At 33.4% G+C, this 18,835-nt stretch overlaps 1 protein-coding gene across 4 annotated transcripts in view; it reads left to right on the forward strand.

Annotated features, from left to right (window-relative positions):
* Positions 1-18,835, forward strand: part of Sap130 (Sin3A-associated protein 130) — a 474,798-nt gene that overhangs the window by 152,051 nt on the left and 303,912 nt on the right. For 3 of the 4 annotated variants that reach the window (XM_090411834.1, XM_090411836.1, XM_090411835.1), the window contains exon 7: positions 4,575-4,712. The exons of the other annotated variant lie outside the window; for it this stretch is intronic. In XM_090411834.1, coding sequence (XP_090267960.1) covers positions 4,575-4,712 — 138 coding nt within the window. The remainder of the gene's footprint in view (positions 1-4,574; positions 4,713-18,835) is intronic. 4 annotated transcript variants of the gene reach the window in all.

Raw genomic sequence — 18,835 nt, forward strand, 5'->3', positions numbered from 1 at the left:
AAGAACCTTTATCAGAGGCTTTTGAATTGAAGATGAGTTAATTATTGTCATGTTAAAGTTGTTGAAGGGTTTTTCTGAAATGATGCTAGAATTCTAATATTCTGATCTTTAAACTCAAATGAAAGTTTCTGTCAGCCAAAACATATTGTAATTTAACAGAATGCATAATGCTCTTATGGAAATTTATTCCTACTTGCATAGATAGAGCTCACCAAAATAAATAAAACCATAAGAGCTCTACAGGAAGAATTGCTACATGTTTTAAATCTGAACTGTGAATGTGACTGTATCACATCTGCGAAGAATTGGAGGGGGGAAGGCATTACTTGAAAAAATTTGGAATCCTCCAACAGTCACATGCCGACTGTTAATTTTTGAAGATAATCTGCTAATAAATTTATTTTCATAATTGTCCATAGAACAAGCTACCTGCACAGCACTCTCAATTGAATTTTGATATCACACTGAGACAAGTACACTACAAAATGTGATGAATATAAAATGTGATATCTACAGCCTAACTCTTACAACATATGAACAATCAACTGAAAAACTTTCTGCAGCTATCTCTCACCCCAAAGTATTTAATAATAAGGTGATACTTGTATATGAAAGCTCATTACTTGTACCTTGATTTAACCTTGGTATCTTCTTTGGAAACATTATGGGTAACTCCCCATAATGTTCTTACATTATAGTATATTTGGGCAATTGATGTGAAGTCAGCAGTATCTATGTACAAGTCGTAGAATTAATTCACACTTATTCTTATACTTGGATACTGGATCAAAGTAAGAAAATAATTTCTGAAGTATAATACATAACTGTCCGCTCTTTCTTGACACGCTAGTCATACGTCTTTCAAATGATTCACTAACTTTTCTATTTATAGAAAGCCCAACACCCAACATATGCACACATTGGAAGACTCTAGAATAAACAATCACATCATCACTAGCCCAAAAATAAGGATTCCTAAAACACTAACTCAAGAGCTAGGGCTATTTTTTACCATTGATGCAGCTCTTGCCACATCACCACATTCTCACTGCACTTAACTTAGGGCTACACCACTTGTAAAAGTCTACATACTTCCTCATCAAACTAGACCAGAGCATTACTATGTTTTCTTCCGTATATTTCTTTTTATATCTGAAAAGATAGCTAGCTAAAGTACTGAATGAATGAATGAATGTAACTTCACACCACATTCAAACTAGCAACCCTCATCTGCTCATTCACTTATGTTGCAGTAGCATGCAATTAACATCAAAACCAAAAGTATGTAGAGGAGGAAAAAAAAAATTGCAAGGCTTCGTTTTTTTTTTTTTTTTTTTTTTTTTTTTTTTTTTTTATGACCTATGAAATAATATAAATTTTATTCACTTAAAATGTCTACATGTATAGAAGACTGGAATGAAACTGATTGGTATCAAGTAATTATCTGCCTGATATGAATGTATTAACATTTTCAAATAACAGATATGGAAAAATTATTCTTAGAATGTTTGGCAGTCTTATACCCTGAAACAAACGATCACAAAAAAATAATAATAAAATAAATAAATAAATAAAATAATAAAATAATAATAATAAATAAATAAAATAATATATATATATATATATATATAGCACCTTTAATACATAGCATCATACATCTCCTCCATGAGATGTGCTTTGCATTAAGGGTAAATATTAAGAATAGTGATCAGAGCTTATTCTACCTTTACCACGAGTTGCCTTGACTTGCACTACGTGCAGAGTCAGCTAGACTTGCAACACTTGCAGGCACAAACTTGACTGACTTGTCTGTTTGCTTACTTGGGAAATGGAGTAAAAAAAAAACAGGTTTATATTTAAAATAGCTTGGTATCTTTAACATATATGTATATTTGGAGTTATTTTGAAGAAATCTGAGAAATGCCATGGCAATTAATCTTTTAATCTTGTTTTTGGAAATTACCATGGGTAAAAAAATGGAAGAAATAACGAAGCTTGGTGTATTAAGTATGCATTTTGAAACCCTTTGGGTGCATGTTATAGACTTCAGTTGATTTAGAAATTATGTGAAATGTCACATTATAGAATTTTGAATTTTCCTCACTAGGCAAAAAAAAAAAAAAAATTAAATTAAAAAAAGAAAAGTATCTGATTATTTTATAAAAATGAGTGACTGTGGTTTTGTCATCCAGTGTGTGAGGAAAGGAAGGATAAAATGGAAACTATTCCTGTTTACCATTTACCACATGGTTGTATCGATTCAGAATATTAGTATATGTAGTGTAATCTTAATATTGCTACCCAAAATTGGGGATCAGGAGGGGCTTGTGATTGTAACAATTCTTTTATCTCCTTCTCTTGCTTTTATAGATTGTACAGTATGTTTTAATCACAAAAAGCTTAAAAAGCAATATTCAGTTGTATTTTCCTCTGTTCGAGTTACTTTTTTTTTTTTTTTTGCAATTTTCTGTGCATAAAATTAGCAAAAGCTGGTTTTGTATGAAAATTTTTTTAATAAATTGGTTAATAAATATAGGTGGTTGCATTGATTCAGAATATTAGTAACTACTAGTATATGCACTGCATATGCTACTAGTTGTATATGCAGTGCAATCTTAGTATTGCTGCATTTCCTAAAATTGGAGATGGGGGGGGGGGCTAGTGATTGTAACAATTGCTTTTGTTTTCTCCTCTTGCTTTTATAGATTGTACAGTATGTTATAATCATAAAAAGTTTAAAAAACAATATTCGGTTGTATTTTCCTCTATTATACAATTACTTTTTTTGCAATTTTCTGTGCATAAAATTAGAATAAACTAGTTTTGTATGGAAATTTTAGTGGGGGGGAAAAAAAGGAAACTGGCATCCCATAAATATTGACGAATTTATATCTGCCTGCAGAAGGATGAGATAGGCAAGTGAGCTTCCACCTGATGCATAACAGTTGCATACAGCTTGGTGAATGTGTTAATAAAGCTACATTTGTCCAGTAATCCTGCTATAGTTGGAAAAACTTTGGTAAAAACTTTTCAAAATGGCACGTGCTCCCCCACTTCTTCAAATAGCTGTCCTTTGATGAATTTTTTGGTTTATGGAAACAAAAGTCAAAGAGTATACTATGTGAGGTTCCATTTTTGTTCAAAAATGTCTAGACATCTTTTAAAATTATGTTTTAATGATAATCCCACCCATAAGAAGTTGTAAACCTATAATACATTCGCACTGCTGTAAGTGGATTAAAGGCTAAAAAATATGAAACCCTGTTATAAAGACTAAACATGGTATGTCTTCAAGCCACTTTATGCCTAAAATATGCAGGGTAGTGGTCTCACATCAGCCACTGAGATTCATCTGCCAACCAAAGACTTCAAGAAACATGCACATGCATTCAACACTGACACTCGAACCTACAGTCTGTTGATTACAAAACAGAGATGCTTCTCTCTCTCTCTCTCTCTCTCTCTCTCAGCCAACTAGCCATCAGCAATTTAAAACATCTGATCTGCATTATTGTAATGCTGCATCCAATCTTTTGAAACTCACTTCCTTAAATATTTCCTTTAAACTGTAAAGGTCTCATTACTTTTACATAAAATTCCTCATTGACTGTTAGTCTTATTGAAGTAATCATGATGTTGTATGATGCCTTTCAGCGAATGTTACCTGTCTAAATTAATATACTCATTCCTATGTGAAACAGTGGCAGTGAGCACTTTGTTGACACCATAAAGCTTATGACACGATTATGTAACTTGAGCGTTCTAATTATTTCTGTCCATTCTTTTTTTGTAAATGGTAATCACATACAGACATAATGTGCGGACTTTTTAATTCTAACTGTGGTTGAATTAAAGGTTAGAAACATTTTCATAAGGATTTTTTTTTTTTTTGTGGTTTTATTCGTTTTAGTTGAAGGATGCTTCTAAATGAATGATTTTAATGACAGTAAAATTGGAATGGTAATTCTGACATAGATTACATCATATTGAGTTATTTCATTCTTAGTCTCATATATGTTCAGCATTCAAGAGTCATCTTCTGGAACATGATTTTGTGTTTAAAACAGAAATAACCACAACTTGGTAAAAAAAAAAAAAAAAAAAAAAAAAAAAAGACGGGATCTCTTGAAATAAAGATTACTACCATGAAGTGTCAGCTTGCTTACACTATTTTGGTGCAACATTGCACCTTCTGTATTTGGCTATAATTACATGTTTTTTTTATTTTTTATAATAGCTGTTTTTTTTTTTTTTTTTTTTTTTTTTTTTTTTTTTTTTTTTTTTTGTTGTTTATTTGTTCTAATACTTCATAACTTGTTTTATCCAGATTGAATTTTTAGAGTGTATGAATCCAAGTCATATTTCGATTGTAGATTTTCCTAACAGTATTCTTCTATCATTAAAATAACTTATTTGCAAATATTAGAGAAAACAGTGAATAATAGATTATATTTCTGAAAATATCGATAATAGTGGATTCTTGAAAATTGTCCCAAATTATAGACATTTATGAAATACGTATAAGTAAGAATTTTTCATGCTTGCTTGAAACTTTTAGTAATATTTTATTACAGCATCAGCTCCTGTTCATGCATCCTCTTTGGTGGTTACTACTCCAGTTACGGCTGTTACCTCTGCTACTCTTACTACTGTAGCTGCAGCTGTTTCCAGACCTCATAACACCATTGTTGCCTCACCCTCTATACCAGTAGGTATGTTTGACCACTGAGAGTTTGAATTTGAGACCATTCAGGCCAAGACTTATTGATTGCTGTAATGAATAAATAATATAAATGAGTATTAATCTATATCTCATGGCATCATATCATTTCATATCAATGTACATTGGTATGATTGTTCCAAGCTATTTCTTCTAATGATAACAAGGCTTGAAATTTGGGAAAAAAAACATCTGATAGTTCTGTGTAGTTTAATATTTCAATTTAATGTGCATTGTTCTTACATAGAGAAGAAAACAGAATAAGTTGATAGTCCATTGTTATTATAACAAATAACTTTCTAGATAAAGTTTAAAGAGAAGAAAAGTGATGCCCATATGTTACATAAAAGTACTTACAAAAATTGTAACTTTTTTTGTGAAAATCTTTTTATTTTATGATAAGTTTTTAAAAACTGGTAATTTAAGGTAAAAATATGAATTTCTCTCTCTCTCTCTCTCTGTGTGTGAGAGAGAGAGGGGGGGGGATGGCGGTGAACTGAAATAAAGAGGATGACAAATACGAGATTGATTGTAAGCTGTTGCTTTGATTTAACAGAAGGCAGCTAAGAAGGAAATGTTTTCCTCTTTGTAGGTGTAGAGAGTGATTTTTTGAACAAAAATAATTTATACTAAAAATAATTTAGATCTGAAGGATGACTTTCATGTAAGCTTTGGGATTAGTGTCAGAGAAACTGTTGATCAGTTAAAAGAGGCAGGTAGGAAGAGAACAATCAGAAAATTATCTGTTGGAATGGAAATATAAGAACATGGACCTAAGCTGTTGAGATGATTGAATGAAAAAAAAGGTGACTGTGTGGAGCAGGGTGATTATGAATTTAATGGATTTGGATGTATCATGTGGGTAGTGTTGACAGCAGAACTGAGCTATTGTGTTAACCATTAAATTGGAAGTTACTGATTTCACTGAACTGATCATGGGTGGTTGTGTTTGTGAGAGAGAGAATCGATGGATATGTATGAACTGGGCTTGTTCACTACAGCCACAGGTATTGGGAATGATAGTGATGGAGTTTATTGCCTTGGTGAGTAATTTTTGGTCAAAAATAATTGGAATTAATTCCAGCAATTCCACTAATGCCAGATCCTGGTGTCTGGCATTAGTGGAATATCTGGGCTGACAAATTTAGGATAATATAATTGAGACGTATGATAATTTAATTAGGATAGAATAGAAAGGATGGTGCCGCTAATGATAAGAGGAACTGAGGCTGAAAAGAGCAGCAGCATTTTAGAGATAACAGGATTTTTGAGGCCATATGGTGTAAGGGCTGACAGAGTGAAAAATATGCAACAAGGTTCTGAGGTGAATGATCATGAAGCATCAGATAATTCATATGTACTTCAGTGTAGAAATCTGTGAAAAAAGAAAATGGAAAGAAAGCAAGAAAAAGGAAATTTGTGGAGTTGCTGACAGATAACAATCTTAGGCAGCATATATGGTCAGTGAACATTAGATTGGGTCCAAAGATATATCAATAAATCTTCCATCCTGCATGTACTCATTAAGAATAACCATGTAGTTCTCACCTGGGAAGTAGTCAAACATGTGGGTTTCCATTAAGAAAGGAAGTATGTTCAAATTGAAACCGGGGAATTGTGACAATGAAGAGCACCAAAGATGAAAATTTCATTATCACCATACAATGAAACCTAACTCTTTGATTTGGAGAAAAGAGCAAAGCTTAATAATAATGGTAAGCATTTGGTGGATTTCTGTTCAGGACATGGACTAGTCATTATTAGCACCATGCTCCAAAATAAAAATATGCAGAAATTTTTATGGAGAGATGATACAAGAAATAAGTCTCATTGTTATAGACTCAAATACACATATCATTGAAGGGGAAAAAATGGAAAAGATTTTTTTAAAAATAAACAAACCTTGGAGATTCATTGGCAGACTCTAAAAAAAACTGATTGATTCAGCCAGAAAGGCATATGAAGTTGTCTGCAAGGATAGAAAAATCAGAACTGTATGGTAGATCTCAGAATATGCATTTTCCATGACTACCTAGGTTTGTGCCAAAAAGAGGTTGACAGGGTCACATTTTCACTTTAAGACAAATAATTAAGAAATTATTGTAGTACAATATGGGTCTTTATTTAGGTTTTGTCAATCTCAGATAGATAAATGTTAAGGTGTTAATGAAAAAATATGTTTCAACCTCTACCATTTATTCAATGTAAATTGGACTTCATATCAAGCAATACATTAAGTTGTAACATAGTTTTTAGAATTGGAAGAGGAAGATGGTTTGATATTAAAGCAGGTGTGAGACAAAGATGCACATAATCTCCACTGTTATTCCTCATCTGTGTGGATCACATGAAGTGGGGGGGTGCAATTAAACCTGATAGAAATTGGGGATGTTAATCTTAGCGCTTTACTTTATGTAGATGATGCTATAGTGTTAAAGAAATACAGTACAAGTCTTCATGATTCTTTACCTAAATTGAAAAACTTCTGTAATAAATTTGGCATGAAAATCAGCAGTATAAAATAAAGGCTGTGCAAATAGTCAGGTATATTGAGAATATTAACTGCATTCTGAATGGAGAATAAATAGAACTAGTAAAGCATTTCAGCCATTTAGGCATAATTTTTCTTAGATGGTAAATTAAATATTATCAAAGCTATTATTGTAGGAATTTAGTTATCTGGAATAAGTGAGAAATTAGTCAAAACACTAAACTAGGCAGTCTTCAAACCATTTCTGACTTAAGGAGCTGAGAGCTTGGGGGGAAAAAAAGAAACATTTGATCAAAATCTAGAGACAACTGATATGAGATTGGTCTGAGAAAAATTAAGATAGTGAATAGATTGTATCAGTGCTAGAATCATATTAACAATTCAGGATATTAGAAACAAACTTTGATATCATTAGCATTCAGGAATGTGTGAGCAGAGGTAATCTCAGGTGGTATGGTCACTTAAACAGAATATGAGAGGAGAGGTTAGTAAAAGAGGTATATGTTGCCATTAGAGTAGGAACAAGACCCAGAGAAAAAATAAGATCTAGATGGATCTGTTCATTAAAAAGTTCCTTAAAAGACCAAAATATAAGATCCAACAGTATTGAAGTTCTGTCAGATAACAGATTAATTTGGTGGAAAATTGTGTATAGGAAGGTACCATTGTTGTAACCTTTTTATGTAGTTCTATCATAACATCCCACACACACACACACACTGAGAGTACATGTCAGGAATATGATGATCATGTTAATGCATAGATTTGTTATTTTAAACTTAAAATTATGCTCAGATATTCAGAACTATAAGACAACTTATAGCCACATATTTTTTTTTTTCTTTCCACATAGAAATACTAAACAGAAAATACCTGATTCCATTCCATTAAAATTATTATTCTAGACTTCAGATTCAGTTTAAATTATACTTAACAATAAATTATATTCTTGTTTAATCCTTTACCAAGTGTAAGCAAACAAAGTTGACACACAAAATATCTTCATGACTAAGCTACTTGTATATATAGGCTATTGTCTTCAGTTCAATTCTATCAGCATCCTATAATGCAAAGGACACTTCCTTTTGGACATATGTATTACATGCTTTATGAGAGCCACTATCCAGACTGGTTTCAACCTTTATTGAGGAAAAAGTAACAGGGTGTTCATCTTAGAGTAGTATCTGGGTGCAAGAGAACCTGGTAGTATTAGGAGAAAGAAAAGATAGATAGTAAAAAAATAAATAAAAATAAAAAAAAACTCGGCTGTTTTTATAGTCGCTTAGCCAAAGGATATTCTTTTTCACCAGTCTCATGCAGCTGAACAACAAAAAACCATTTGAAACTAAAATCCAGACATTTCTGGTATTCATGTGGTGAGCCTGCTCTAAGTTTTGCATTTACGCACTCTGCCTGGGATTGCCCTCCAGTCATCCTTGCAGTTGGCCATAAGGCTACAGTGGACTAAGAGGATGGAACGAGGTGAAAAAAAATTATCATAATAAACATGGACGAAATTTTATCTCTCCATGGTGAATATTGCTTAATGTGGATGGTCTACACCAGAGATGTTCAACTTTTTTACTACGTGAGCTACTTTTCTATAAAAAGTTATTCGCGATCTACTCTCTTATATATAAGTTGTTCGGCGATCTACTCTCTTATATAGATCACGTCCCCTCAACCTGATATCTGATTATGCACAAATAAACAACTAAAAAAAATACACAACTGAAAACTTTATTTGTGTATTTAAAAATTTATTTATCACTTTTAATTATTTTAATACAACAAAAAAAACACAAATAGATTGGAATAAAATATTTATTTCTCTATTTTGGAAAACCAAAGTTAGAAAAAACAACAGATTTATTACAAATTCACAAGTTACAGGAAATGCTGGTTGATTTAAAAAAAAAAAAAAAAAGTTAATGTGAAATTTGGCATTGTTTGGACCTCGCAATATTTTCATAGTCAAGTTGATATGAAGAAGTGGCCAATTGCAGACAATCATCCAAATGATTATTTGTAATTTGGTTTCTTAATTGATTTTTTATGACGGTCATATTTGAAAAAGCGGACAAGTATGTCGATCCGACACACGACAGAATTTTTCATGCAATATCAGTTAATATTGGGAATTTTTCATGTGCATACTTCCAAATGACTTCATTGTTTATTGATTTTAAATGTAAACTATTCTGAATGTTTATTATCTCAAGTTCTACTTCAGCTTGGTTTATATCAAACAGCCCACTAATTTTATTTGAAATTTCTGTGATGTTCAAGTTTTCTTGAAATGGATTATTGATAAAAGATACAATCATTTCAGTTTTATTAAAATCTTTTAATCTTGAATTTATTTCTTCCTCAACTAATTCTACTTCACAAATAAATTCTTTTAAATCATAGAGAAGCATTTCTTGATTTTGTTCAAAAAATTTTAATAAATATGGGAGATGTCTAAATTCGCTGTCATTTATATTTTTCTTTAATAAAAGTAAGTATTGTTGGAAAGTTTTTATTAAACTTAACATGTCAATTAAATTTTTATCTCTACCTTGTAACTCTAAATTTAAATTGCTTAATTTCTTATAGAAATCTACTAAAAATGATAAGTGTAACAACCATCTTTTATCACTCAATTGTGGATAGTAAATTTAGTTTAATCCTTTATCCAAGTGTGTGCAAACAAAGTTTACGCCTGAAAGTATCTTCAGGACTGGGGTAAAGTGGCCTGACTCCCTCTGAAGAGACCGCAATAAAGGTCGAAACTAGTCTGGGTAGTGGCCCTTCCCTTAATGCATAACATTATACATATCCACAAGGAGATGTGTTTTGCATTATGGGAGATACTGAGATAGGGGTGTTGGTAGCTTGTCCACCTTTGCAAGGAGGTGCCCGATGTTGCACCACTTTATAGCAGTCCTGAAGATACTTTCAGGTGCAAACTTTGTTTGCACACACTTGGATAAAGGATTAAACTAAATTTATTATAGTCTGACCAAGTGAAAAATAAACTTTAAACATCTTTCTCTAAATCCAGAGTAATTTAATAAAAAAAAGTGACACACCATTTGGCAGCTCCTCTAGGAGGAGATGACCTTGCTAATGCTTCTGCCTTGGTATCTCCACTTGGGCCTGGCTCCCACTGAAGAGACCTCAATAAAGGTCAAAACTAGTCTGGGTAGTGGCCCTTCCCTTAATGCATAACATACATATCCGCAAGGAGACGTGTTTTGCATTATGGGAGATACTGAGATAGGCGTGTTGGTAGCTTGCTCCACCGTTGCAAGGAGTTGCCCAGTGTTATACCACTTTACCCCAGTCCTGAAGATACTTTCAGGTGCAAACTTTGTTTGCACACACTTGGATAAAGGATTAAACTAAATTTATTATCAATTGTGGATAAATATCTACACAATTTTCTTGATGAAAAATCATCAAGAAAATTTTTTATATCGTTAATTAATAACAAGAAATCTTTTTAAAAATTGGCTTCTGCTGAGCCAGCGAACATTATTGTACAACAGAAGTTCCCTATCATCATCTGCCTGTAATTTAAATAACCGCCGTTGCAGGGCTTTTCCTCGAACAGAATTTACAATTTTAAATGTAATATCCAAAACATCTTTTGTGTTTATTCTTTTACTAAGCAGTACTTGTTGGTGAATAATACAGTGGTATTAAAAAATCTGGATATTTGTCATCGTTTTTACATAATGAAATGAAGCCTGATTTATTACCTATCATTGCAGGAGCACCATCAGTAGTAATAGACGCAAGTTTAAAAAGCGGAAGTTTGTTTTGTTTCACAAATTCATCAAATGCCAAAAAAATGTCTTCTCCCCTAGTCCTTCCCAATAATGGTATAATTTTCAAAAGTTCTTCTTTACTTGAATAATCTTGAAATAGCATGCAAATAAATACCATTAACTGAGCAATATCAGTGAAGTCATTTGATTCATCAAATTGTAATGAAAACGCAACGCACTGGTGAATGTCTGACATTAACCTATCCTGGCCTGGAAACTTTTCTCCGGCAATTGGAATTCTTCCTTTCGGCAATTTGAAACCTTGTCTGCAACCTAGAAGTAGTCTCTCTCTAGCGACGTCTTGAACCGAGAAGCTCCTTTCTGGAAGCAGGAAACTCCTCTCTCAAGCAACGTGGATCCGAGCAGTCTCTCTGATGGCGACTCTGGTTGGGGCGGCCTCCTCTCTGACAGCAATTCTGGAACCGAGACCCCTTCTGCTTGCTTCAGTCCCTTTTTATTAGGCCTCCTCTGAGACCTTGCATCAAGTTTGGCAACCTCCAAAGAATCGGTACGAGTCTTTCATCTTAAGTTTCAAGTTCGGCACACCTTTTGTTCTCCTCTGCTTTCTTTTGATTGTAAGTTGCCGGCCATCGGAAAGTTGTTTGAACTCTTTCTGACTGACTTTAGAGATGTTTACACTTAGACCCTGCAAGCCTTTCTCATACATACAAGTTTCAATAACAATCTTTCTAATGCCGCCATATTACAGCTTTGGCGACAAAAAACATTGCCTTTGTTTTTAACACTCTAACATATTCTTATGAAAGCAGTATATACAGTTAGCTAAAAAAAAGAGTTATTTACAAAAACATCTAATACAAACTATACTGAGACAAGCAAAGTTTATTTTTTTACAATATTCACATGGGACTTAACAGAAGTAAAAAATCGATGTAATGTGCTTTGGAATATTTAAGCTACAATCGAGTTTTTACACTTTGCTTATAATCGTATTCACTCGGCTCACTGTTTAACTTTCACTGATTCAAATTAATTAATTTACTCGGACTTTTAAGAAAATTACTGATTTGACAATTTTAACGAAAAATAAATAAACAATAGCAATACACTTAAAGCGAATTAAAAATAATACAAAATAATGATAAATAAAATATTATATTTTTAGTTTTAATTAAATTTGTAAGTAAGGAGGAATACACAAGAGATCGACCAAAAATCGCTCCGCGATCGACGGGTTGAACACCCCTTTTGTAGACCAGGGGGTGTTTTAACCCGTGATAATGGTATATCAAAAATTGAGTATCTCTTTTTAGAATGTTTCTTTCTAAAGATAAAAATTGTTGGACTGAACAGAAAAATTTCTATGATGCAATATTGTGAAGCATTTATATGTCATATTGCTGGTTTTAAAAGCCATGTTTTCTAACTTTCCATAAATGATATTTAATTCATTAATCATAAAAATCAAAATTCTTTTCTCATTATTGACTTTGGAGAATATTGCAAAAACACAACTTGTTCTGTTGTAAGTAATGAATGCCCAATTATATAAGCAGTTCCAAATACAGTATCTGATCTATAACAGAAGTGCTTAAGGGTCAAAGCTGTATAACTGAGAGGAGACCTCCACATAGCCTTTAAAGGAATGTGGAGAACCGACTAGAGCTTCTGACCTAATGTCCAATCCTCATCTTCTCGTAGTGCACCCTGTTGGGTATCTACTTGGATACTGAACGGACGAGGATGGGCTGGCAATTTGGGATTTAGCTGACCAAATTGTATTCTTATTGGTTAAACCAAAATATAGAATGATGGTACAACATGACAAAATTTCATGCCGACTGGGGCGTCGCCTGGTTAAACAAGGCCCCTGTTGTTTTCGCCAGAGAACCAGGGCGAACAACGAAAAGTCAGCTACTGGAACAAATCTGAAAATAAACCCCAACTCAACATCACCAGAGTTAAAGATCGGTACTATCAACGTAAGAAGCCTGAATGGCAAAGAAATGGAGCTAGCTGAGGAATTAGATAAGTACCAGATCGACATAATAGGGGTGACTGAAACAAAAAAGACCAAAACTGGTGAGATCTTTCTGAGCAATAAATACAATATGTTATATTCAGGCAATGACAATCAAGGAAAAGAAGGAGTAGCCATAGTATTCAACACAAAATACGAGGCTAATCTTCTTGAATGGCAGTCAGTCTCAAGTAGAGTAATGTGGGCAAATATGAGAATGGGGAACTGGACAATGAGACTTATTTGTGCCTATGGTCCCACAGAAGGTTCTACTAAGGTAGAAGTGGAGGAATTTTTTGAGGCTTTAGAAAAAGCAACTGACACAATGAAAAATGAAAAGTTCGTCCTTGTTGGGGATCTAAATAGCAGAGTAGCAAATGATTGTGAAATATACAAAAATATTTTGGGAAAATTTGGAGAAAAGAGCAAAGCTAATAATAATGGCAAATATCTGTTGGATTTCTGCTCAGGACATGGACTGGTTATTACTAACACCATGTTCCAACATAAAAATGTGCACAAATTCACATGGAGAGAAGAGGCTAGGAATAAGAAAAGTCTCATTGACTATGTTATTGTTGATAGTGATGTTTTCTCCCTGGTGCAGGACACCAGAGTGTACAGAGGATTTGAAATTGGAAGTGATCACTATTTAGTCTTGAGCAGGATAAAATTGAATTTCATATTGAAAAGAATAACTTGTAAGAAAGTTTTAAAGCGAATAAAAGTTGAGCAGCTCTCAGATGCGAGCTGTAGACTAAAATACACGAAGATTATTGAAGGAAAAATGAAAGAGTTTGAGAACAGGAATCAAACCTTGGAGATTCAGTGGCAAACTCTGAAGAAAACATTGATTGATTCTGCCAGAGAGGCATGTGGTGAGGTTGTCTGGAAGGATAAAAAAATCAGAACTCCCTGGTGGACACAGGAAGTTAAAGAGGCAGTGAAGGAAAAGAAGAAAGCATACCAAAAGTTCCTGTCAAATAAGTCAGCTTGTGCTCTTAGAGAATATGGAGACAAATGCAAGAATGCTAAACACTGTGTAAAACTAGCTAAACAAAAGTAATGGGAGGACTTTGGCAAGAATATAGAAAATAAATATCAAGAAGGTGGCAAAATATTCTGGAGGTTGTTGAAGAAGCTTAGGAATGGAGGAAAGAGTGCTGTAAAAGGAGTCAGAGTTGAGGTGACATGAAAACAGGAGAAAAAGATATCCTTGAAGTATGGAGTAATTACTTTGAAAAACTGCTAAATGAAACAAGCAGTGTTGACAGCACAGTGGTAAAAAACACTGACCAGGCATGCAGTCAGGAATACATATCCACATTGAAGTAGAAAAAGCCACCAAAGGCTTGGAATGGCAAGGCAGCAGGGGTAGATGATATTCGACCAGAAATGCTGAAGTATGATGGTATAAAGAGTCTTACAGTGGCTGCACTGCATAGTTCAGAAAGCCTGGACAGAGGGATGAATTCCCGATGATTGGAGTAGAGCTCTCATAGTACCCATATATAAAAAGGGAAATAAAACTGCATGTGAGTATTACAGAGGTATTTCCCAAGATCTATGCAAGTATACTTGAGAAACGGTTGAGAAGAATTGTGGAAGAAAAGCTTGGTGAAGAACAAGCTGGATTCAGGCCCAATAGAGGCTGTCAGGATCAGATCTTCACTTTACGACAAATAGTCGAGAAAGCATGGGAATATAACAAAGATCTGTATTTAAGTTTTGTCGATCTGGAAAAGGCATATGACAAGGTGCCAAGAGAGAAGCTATTCAATACGCTGCAGTTATATGGTGTCAATGGGACATTATATCAAGCAATACTTAGTCTTTATTTGAATTGTAAGTCAGCAGTTAGAATTGAAGGAAGTACAGGAAGATGGTTTAATGTTAAATCTGGTGTGAGACAAGGATGTACATTATCCCCTCTGTTATTCATTATCTATATGGATCACATTATGAAGGAAAGTGGTATTAAACATGATATCAAAATTGGAGATGTTAATGTCAGCTCTTTGCTTTATGCGGATGATGTTATACTTCTAAATAAATCCGCTACAAGTCTGCAAGATTCTCTGACTAAATTGAATAGCTCTTGTAATAGATATGGTATGAAGGTCAGCAATAAAAAGACAAAGACAATGAAAATAGGCAGAATCATTGAAAATGTCAACTGTGTTGTCAATGGAGAACCTGTGGAACAAGTAAAACATTTCAGCTATTTAGGCACGATTTTTACTGAAGATGGTAAATTAAATTTAGAAATAGACAACAGAATCAGCAAAGCTGGTATGGTGGGAAGTCAATTGAATAAATTCATATGGAATAAGAGAGAAATTAGTCGGAACACTAAATTAGCTGTATACAAGAAAGTGTTCAAACCAGTTTTAACTTATGGATCTGAGAGCTGGGTCAGAAGTAAAACACTTGACCAAAGACTAGAGACCTCAGATATGAGAGTCCTGAGAAAGATTATAGGCGTGAACAGATGGCATCAATGGCAGTATCGTATTAAAAACGAGGATATTAGGAAAGAACTTGACATTGTCAGCATCCAGGAATGCCTTAGCAGAGCTAATCTCAGGTGGTATGGTCACTTAAACAGAATGGGTGATGAAAGATTAGCAAAACAAGTGTTCTCTGCCAGGTTGGCAGGAAAATGACCCAGAGGAAGAACCGAGATATAAGTGGATTGATACAGTCCAACATGCCTTAGACGATAGAAATATAAGATCTGATAATATTGGAGTGTTGACAAGTAACAGACTGATCTGGAGGAAAATTGTAGATAGGAAATTAATAATGATGTAATTTTTTTCATGTAGTACTATCATATCCTGTACACCCCTTGAGGGTACATGGCAGGAATTTGATGATGATGATGATGATGATGATCTATAACAGATTTCATAGATTGTATCTCGAATATTAAAGTGTCTCCATTTGATGGTATTCATTGGAAGGTGAAAATATACAATTCTCCAAGCAAGATCCCTCCTTTTAGGCTATCCTTTGAACTTCAGTAAATTATTAAACAGAGTCATTGTTAGTACCCAACTGTGGAAGTTTGTGGTGGTAGAGATTAAAATTTTCTTATACCAGGTTCTGCTACTTTTAATAGAAGACTGTCAATGCCAGAATTGCTGTTGCCGTCTTAGAGTTAAACACAGAATGATGTGGTATTCAGGTATAATCTCAGCTCTTTGCTATTGTAATTATTCATTCCAAATAGTGGGAGATGAAAACCTAGGTAGTACTGGAATGTCAGCACGTGTGAGATTGGTCTGAAATATTTTATAGATTTTTGAGGCTGTATTGCTTGCAAATTTTTAATACTTGAAATTTCAGTCTTCCCTACTTCTTTGATAGTTGAGGAATTACTTTTCAACTTCTTAGTATTATTGGCTGGACCCAAAAAAATAAATAAAATAATTGCACAGATTTATTATATAAAATTGTTTTTCTTCAGCTTCTGTCTACAGAGCAAGGAAAATTATGGTTTTATTTTATGAGTTATGGCTTTAGAAGGGAAGGAAAGTTGCCCAACTTTCCTTCTCTTCTATAAGGAAGGAAAGTAAGTGTTTATAATGTGTTTATAAGTTTTTGAACAGTGCCTACTACATTGTTGGCATATGCTAATGCCTTATTTTTCTTCATAGTGGAGGGAACTGCTATTCTTTGAATAACATATGAATTATCAGTTTCTTTCAAAAAAGATTTAAGAACCAATGCAAAGAGCAAGAGGACTTAAAGGACATTTCCTTATTCATTTTTAAAATTTCACTAGATCTGATAGGAACCATTAACTAGAAAGTGGATGTATATATGCATAGGCTTCTTTAATGATGAAAAGTAGCCTTTTTGCTCACCTCAGTTTGCTGGGTGGAGGAGAGATATGGGGTGCTGGACATAATCGTGTCCAGCATTACTGTCTCTTTATTATTCGTTTATTGTATCCCCTTTCTGAGGTAACATGAGATGATTCCTCATAGTCCATAAATATTTTTTAACATGAGGATCTTCATTTGACAATTCAGTCTTTTCTGTCTTTACATTTTTTTTTATCATTTCTTTCCCTTTTAGATTTTGTTCCTTTTTTTTTAAGTTCTTATGTTTATCCTCAATCTTTCTTTTTTAATGACCTTATCTGGACACTAAGTTCTTTCAGATATCTTACTTGTTTTTCTCTTTCTGCTTGTCTGATTTCTCTTTGTACAAGAGTGTCATTTGGTTGCATTCACTTTTCTATCTGTTCATTTGGTATACTAAATTCATCATTATTAATTTTAGCTAATGATGTTCCATCCATATTTGACAGGGAAAGTGGCTCCTGCTATTACAGAATTTTTGAGATAATTTCTGGTTGATATTTTCATGCACTTCTTGTGATTTTATCAAGTATAGTTTGTTTAAAGTATCCTCTTTATTAAACTGAATTAGAGGATACAGATACCCTTCTTTATTACTTTTCAACATATATGCTGTCCTGATATGCTCTACAAGTGCATCTACTCTTTTGGTAACATTAGTAAGTAGACAAGCAGTAATGCAATGGTCAGAACTTTTGCATTTACCAGCAAGGTTTTGGATATGTGTGATTTTTATGTAGTTAAAACATTTAGCATTGTTGCCAAAGTGATCATATGAACTGCAACACAGGCTCTGTCAATGCATTTCTGGATAGATTACCATTACTCAAGATGTACCGATGTTGACAAAAATTTGATACGGGCATCTTCATGTCCATTGTGAAGGTGACCTCACCAGAAAACCAGTTGGGATCCTCTCTTGAAATGCACGTTTTTATGTTACTGATTTTACTCCATTTTCAGAATGTGTGATAATCATCATTGTTTTCTATATATTCCATTGGAAATCTTATGTTCTAACATAGCTTCCTACCATTACACCAATAATGTAGTGCATTACCTTGGAATGTAAAACCCTGCAGTAATTTATCCCTGAATTCCACTTATTAAGCTACAACTAAATATTACCCTCTGTCATATGGTTTAAAGAAGTAAATCTTACTAGCCCACTCTATCTGTTTTAAAACCTTACTTTCTCGCCTCTTTACATCCAGGAATTTCAGCTCCTAGAGTTTGCACCACTGGAGGATTTGGCACCATTATCTCAGAATTAAACTAAAGACCGAAAGTAAAATAATCTTATGATACAGAAACAATTTTACAACACCAGCAAATGCTGTAGCCAAGCTATTATGAAATTATGGTCGTGAAGCAGCCAAAGAAATCTATAATTCAGATATTAACTGCACTATCAACAATCTTATTAATTAATGCTTAATTAAATAATCCCATATTAGTGGTGGCTCCTCTGCTCCACAAGCATCAGAAAAGTAAATTAAAATATTAAAATAAAGAACAAAAGAAACTAAGTATTTTATGTTGCTGTGATGCTAAGATTGAATTAATGTAGAAGTATCCTCATATTTATCCATATTCATCCATATACAAATAGAAAAAGTTAATCTTCGTATTATTAAAATACTCTGAATCAGAGATAGTTGTAGAAAGTTTTTCACTTGGTTACAAAGTAAATTGCACTTAACAAGAAATTATATTCGTGTTCAGTCCTTTACCCAAACATAAGTAAACAAAGTTTGCATGTGAAGTATCTTCATGACTAAATTATTTGTATATAGAGGCTGTTGATTTCACATCAATTGCCTCAGTATAGAATATACTGAGGTTGCATATACAGTACATTACTATATACAATGAATGTCGAAATCGGTTGCGATAGTAAAGAGACTAGAGATAGTCTCTATAAAGATTGTTTTTTATACTCTGAGTGTTTATTAT

Source organism: Typopeltis vanoorti, chromosome 22, assembly GCF_054136105.1.
Source record: "Typopeltis vanoorti isolate ZY-2024b chromosome 22, IOZ_Tvanoo_1.0, whole genome shotgun sequence".
Taxonomy (NCBI): Eukaryota; Metazoa; Arthropoda; class Arachnida; order Uropygi; family Thelyphonidae; genus Typopeltis; species Typopeltis vanoorti.